The sequence below is a fragment of the Cephus cinctus genome, unplaced genomic scaffold (genome assembly GCF_000341935.2).
Source record: "Cephus cinctus unplaced genomic scaffold, Ccin1 Ccin1_scaffold0215, whole genome shotgun sequence".
Classification (NCBI taxonomy): Eukaryota; Metazoa; Arthropoda; class Insecta; order Hymenoptera; family Cephidae; genus Cephus; species Cephus cinctus.
In genome coordinates, this window is record NW_014332933.1 from 3523184 (window position 1) to 3529183 (window position 6000).

Sequence of the window (6000 nt, forward strand, 5' to 3'; positions counted from 1 at the left end):
CTGCCTTACCGGCAGGGCCTGTTTCTTGCCCACGGGAGTAGTCAAATACGCGGCCTGCCGGCTCCCACGCTGCATCCCAGACGGCGCGATCGAAAGTCAGCGTGAGGAGGGACGGGAGGGGAGCGAGAGAAAAAAAAGTAATAAGAGTCGAAGAAACGGGCTCCGATTATCGTCTCAAAGATTCCCTCGACCTATCGGGACACGGGTTTCTCTTTTATACCGTTCGAGCCTGTTCATTCAGATCCGAACTCTGCCGCCATTCAAGGCACTCGCCTCGACCGCGACTTCGCTCCGACAGAGACCTCGCCCTGCAGCTTCACGATTTCAATACAATCTGGAAAATTATCATTGGACAGACCCCGTCTGAGCTCTTGGATAGGACTCGAGGCTGCATTGCCAGCGCGTAACTCCCGTGTCACTGATCTTAATGAGAGGAGACTCGGAACACTCGGAGAATTGTGTACGTGCACTCTGGATGGGAGACTCGAGTTCGGACGGCGGTAACGTGTGCCATGCGTCTTCTTGAAAAAAGAAAAAAAGGGGGCCTTATAACCATTCACAAGAGCGGACCCAGAAGATTATACTGGATAGAGTGGCCCCGGGCATGGGCGTAAGCAAGCATCGTTCGGGACCCGAAAAATTCTCAAGGAAACGATCGGACCCGTATGCAACCTATAGGCCTCGACATAGGTATACAACGCATATACCTGGTGTCCTGAGAAAAAAATCATCACGTCAAATTCCTCAACGTCTTACACAGAGAATTTCTCGAGGTCGTTGTTTAGGTGCCGCGGCTAACGATCTCGAGAGGAGATCGGGTCGTCCGAGAAATCGCGATTTCGGTCCGATATCGTAGAAATTCTTCGGAATCCTCTCGAGGCGATACCATAGATTTTTTAATATCAACGTGTATGTCCGCCTATCCACTATTTAGACTCTGTATACCGTGACTCTATGAAAATCAATCAATAAATTTTGTCCATAATAAAAAAATCAATAATTTCCATCGATAACTAAACGAATATTAAATATATACGAGAGTATGAACAATTTTTGGAAATGAACCTTCACTTTCTACGGGATCGACGTATCTTCTTGCTCATCTTCGTGGAACAGGAATATTTTTTTAACCGATCGGCGCATTTGGGTTATTCGTCCCGTGATTTTTGTGCCTCTCTTTACTCCCTCTCGCGTTCTCTCTCTCTCCCTCCCTCCCTCCCTCCCCCAAAGACCAAGGGCTCTCACTTGCTTCCATACGTACTGGGTACTCCTGGTGTGCTCTTCGACTACTCGGTATCCCGCGCCGCAGGGCACACCTTAACGAGGCACGGAGCTAGCACGAAAATCGATATCTCCGAACGCACCTCGAACGCTCGTCTACGAAGTGACGTTTGGTTTTAGCTGTTAACGAGTGATTCGAAAATTTGATAGAAAAAAAAAAAAAAAAAAAAAAAAAAAAAAAAAAAAAAAAAAAAAAAAAAAAAAAAAAAAAAAAAAAAAAAAAAAAAAAAAAAAAAAAAAAAATTCAAAATCGATCAAAGATTCATCAATGTCAAAAATCATAAGCGCACGCACATACACGACGGTAGCTCGTACACACGTGGTCGCTCGATAAACTTCCACGCAGCGTACCGCTGGCTCCTATCTATTTATCTGAGGAGATACGCTAACGAAACGAGACGTAATTCATTTGCGGCCTTTTGCGCTAATCGATTTTCACGCTAAACGCTACGTCGAAGAGACGAGTGAATAATGCGAGGAAACAAAATTAGCGAGATAAAAACCTAGAGAGAGAGAGAGAGAGAGGGAGAGAAAATATGTTTATTGACCCTAGGGCACAGACCTCCAAAGAGCGACAGCGTGTAAGTAAATTTTGATAATAAATTAATAATAATAATAAACGAGAGAAATAGTGAGCAGAGATGAAAAAAAAAAAAGAATATCAATCCTCAAATCGTCATTGTCGTAATGAAGTCTTGCGCATCAATATTAGACGCGCGTTCTCTCCGGCCCATTACACACTGCTGTTACAATTGATCCTAACGCCTGTCAAGATTCGATTCGGAGTAAGATCATGCTATTCTCGACGGAATGACTAACGCGTGGCTACTAATATTCCCATTGAGAAAGATCGATGCCCGTTAGACAATCATTTAAAAGTAATTTAACACTTGACTCACGATTATTACAGCATTCAATCTCCGAGCTCTCACGTAACGAGGCACGTACGAAGTGAAGGATGAAAATGATCCAGTGAACCCACAAGGATTCATCCCCTTTAAAAGCAGCATAAGGTCTAACCACGGGAGGACCATGACCTGACCTTAGCCAAAGGTAATACAAGCCGTCCTACTTCAACCAGCGCGAAGATCAAGAAGCGAGAAAAATCACGAGGCCCCCCTCCTCGACCCACCCACTGCCAACGTTTACCCAGAGTTTCAATGAGAAAGCATCACAAGGATATAAAGCTCGGTCTGGATGAGCATCGTTCTCATCCCATTGCAGTATCATCCGGCGTCTCCCTGTCAAGGGGGTGGGGCGGGGGGAGAACGAAGCCACAGAGTAAACCCTCGTGGAATAGGAAACCGGGGGTAGACGAGGAGCTCCCGGTCGGGCCCATCCGTGCGGAAGAGAATTGAACGAGGCGGGCGCAACCTGTTGCGCGGGGAATTTATTTCCTCTCGTAAGCGGAAAACGAGCTTCCTCGGCTACTGGTTGGCACCCCCGAGCGAGGGGACGACAAACAGAGACGTCCGGATGGGGTGACGTGAATATTCGTGAAATATAATAGAGACACCAAGTGTGACGTAGCTAGTAAGAATTTGCCATCCCGAGGTCGGTATGCGGGTATATCCTGCGACAGGAATGTCGCGGTGTACTCGAGAGAGAGAGAGAGAGAGCTATGTCCGTGTTGCTATAGAGACCGATACAATGCTCAGGTAACCTGTCTGCCCTTTCTCTACGTCAAATTTTCTTTTTTTTTTTTAATAACAGAGTGGCACATACGTCACGCACTCCATTCGTACGTACTCCTCTCCATTTACAGGATTAGTCGTAATCTTTGAGGTTAGCCGTATAGTTACCAGAGAGTTTATGCATCGAGAAGTGATTTGGCGACACGAGGCAGTCGGTCTAGATCAGGTTGTGCGCGCTGTGGATCTATCCAGGCGTACCGATCGATCGCTCCCGAGCACGACGGCGAGCCACGGAAACGTAAGGCTAAAATAAATCAATAAAATAGTGGTGCTCGTGATGGCGGTGGCGTCGGCGGCGTCGGCGAGCGAACAGGCGAAGTAAGCGAGCGAGCGAGCGAGCGAGGTCGAGACATGCGGCAGCTGTCTGGCGCCAGGGCCCCCCTTGCCCCACCGCACTTGGCTCGCCCCTTTACCCGACACGGCCGACACACTCCTCCCCTCGCCCGCCCTACCGCCTCGTCCTCCACCTCCTTCTCCACGCTATAGTAGAGCCAGTCCTCACTAACCTGGCTTCTCTACCAAAGAGCCAGCCCCGACCAGCCACCCACCTTTAGCCGATCCGCGACGCGCCGACCTATCCTGCCAGCCATTCTCGAAACTGGAGAGACGCGAGAACTCCGTCGCTTCTCAATCGTTGGCCCATCGATCATCCAACGATGGCTTTATTGTCCATTGGATTCGGATCGGAATAAAGACTTATTCTTAGATCGGGTCGCGCCGAATCCGAAGGGAAGAATATTGCCTTGGGAATTCCTACGCGCGCTGGACTGTATTTCGACTGCTTTATTTGTCCTCTTAATCGTTAATTCTTGATATACGCTTTGCCCGTTAATGGTGGGTAGAGATTATTGAATGAATTCAAAATGACGATGTGGATTACAGAGCCGGACAGTCTATTTATAGTTTTGCAACGACACGGTGTATGTCGTTATGCAGGTACGTTAGGTAGGTACGAGTGAGTGTGAGAGAGAGAGAGAGAGAGAGAGTGACGGTTTACAGTCGGCCGTAGCCAGGAGAAGTTTCCACCGAGAAACAGGAAGTCTCGTAGACGAGACGCCGTAATTTAACGAGCTGAGCTTCCTCCGGTTGGCGAAGCCTTGTCGAGTCGATAAGGCTCTCCAGTTTTGAAGAGCGTCGAAAGCCTTAAACCGCAGCGGCAGTCGGTGAGACGCCACTTGGAAATTCCTCGACGTCGCTCGTACGAGAGGAGGATTGCCGTTTGAGAAGAATTTTCAAGAGCCCCGTAGAGTGCACGAAAAAAAAAAAGAAAAAACAAAAAGGCTGGGGATAACAAGCATAACAAAAATTTTTCTCTATAAATGCGGAACCCGAGGATCTTGGCGAAATATCGTAAGAAGTCATTCATAATAGCGCGACTCAAGGTCAACCACATAAGGATAGACGTACGTACAAGATGCAATGGCGTAGCCAGCGCGGCCCATAGACCCTCAATTTTATTCTATATCGAGCCGCGTACGCCCTTGGCAACTCGGGGAAAAAATGCGATATATAATAGAATCACAAGCACTATCGAAAAAGATAGTCTCTCGACATTCTTCAAATACGTCGTTGACACATCCGTTCGAGTAGGTATCAGTTTTCGAGTATATCCAAGCAATACGTAACTCTGAGAACACGTAAGAAGTAGACACTGTTTTTCGACCAGTGATGTACGTTACCTTCTCCGTTAGTGGTGAGCGAGCCAGGAAATGGCAAAGGGCTGGAGTTTCTGCACTGTCGCGAATCTCCTTCACTCGGAGCACGATCTGAAAAAAAAAAATTATCACTTATTTTTCAAATTCCCTCAGAAGTTTCCGAAAGTCGATCGAATCGACGAGAACTAGCATAACAGCTCTTCCAAAGATACACACACAGTATATATCTCCCGAAGCCCAGCAATATGCACGTCTCTCTCTTGCGCGCGTAAACCCGCATGGGCCTGTCTCTCTCCCACTCACGGTCGACATGAAAAATAGCTCCGTAATACCATATCTCGGTAAATCAAAATAGATTTCATCGGACATCGAAAAATCGTACGCTTCCGATACATAGTGTAAACGTGACGAACGTAAGTATACTGTCGCGAGTACATGAAAATTTGTGTGGGTGCGGTAAAAAAAAAAAAGCAGGAAAAAAGATATATAACAGAGTCACCTCCAACGCTGCTGACGTCTACGAGTCATAACGCTGTTAGAGCGCGTACGCAGATAATCAAGGAGGACGTACGAAACTTGTCATAGACTATTTCCTGCCGCCTATTCCGGGCTACGAAACATGAATGATCGCGAATACGTGCATTTATGTGATATTATACGACAATTAAAAGCGTACGTTCGGGCAAAGGGGTGACGTCACTATCTGTCCGGTCCAATCGGTTCCTTATAAACTTGTCCGAAGAGCCATTCGATCGGTTAAAACGTAAAGTTTACGATACCGTTTGACAGCCACTGAGCAGAGATGCTCACGATTGGTTCCAAGACATCTTACACGTTCCCGGTGCGCTCCTGCTACAGGTTTCCTTCTAACCCCGTGAGCTCTGCCTTTTCTCTTTTTTTTCCATTTCACCGAAACTCAATAGGAGGATCCCGCGGAGCGTGGCGATTTTAACGAATCTCAATAGGCGTATTTATTTATTGATAGAAGAGAGGTGGGAGGGAGGCACGTGGTGCAGTGGCACGTGCACGTCATCCACACGGTCTCAGGTACCACCACCGTCTATAGGTGTGTATACCTACCGAGAAATTTTCACGTTGCTCATCCGCACCTTACGTAACCCTAGCAACGCCTAGCCCCCGGCTCATAGATACATATAATATGTATTCCTGGTAGTGCGCGGTTTCCCGGAAAGCGTACGAATGATTTTCGTAGATGATGTACGAGTCGCGTTATTCGCGAGATTGGCATCGTGCTCGAGGTACTGCCAAGAGACTTTTTTTTTTCAGGCTCGTTAACGCGCTCGCTCTCGACTCTTCTTTCGAGAAATGCCCCTCCCCTAGGAAAAAAAAAAAAAAAAAAAAAAAAAAAA

At 47.2% G+C, this 6000-nt stretch overlaps 1 protein-coding gene across 2 annotated transcripts in view; it reads right to left on the reverse strand.

Annotated features, from left to right (window-relative positions):
- LOC107265272 (mothers against decapentaplegic homolog 6) overlaps positions 1-6000 on the reverse strand; it is a 40718-nt gene that overhangs the window by 13401 nt on the left and 21317 nt on the right. For both annotated transcript variants that reach the window (XM_025082603.1, XM_015734558.2), the window contains one exon: positions 4655-4741. In XM_025082603.1, coding sequence (XP_024938371.1) covers positions 4655-4741 — 87 coding nt within the window. The remainder of the gene's footprint in view (positions 1-4654; positions 4742-6000) is intronic.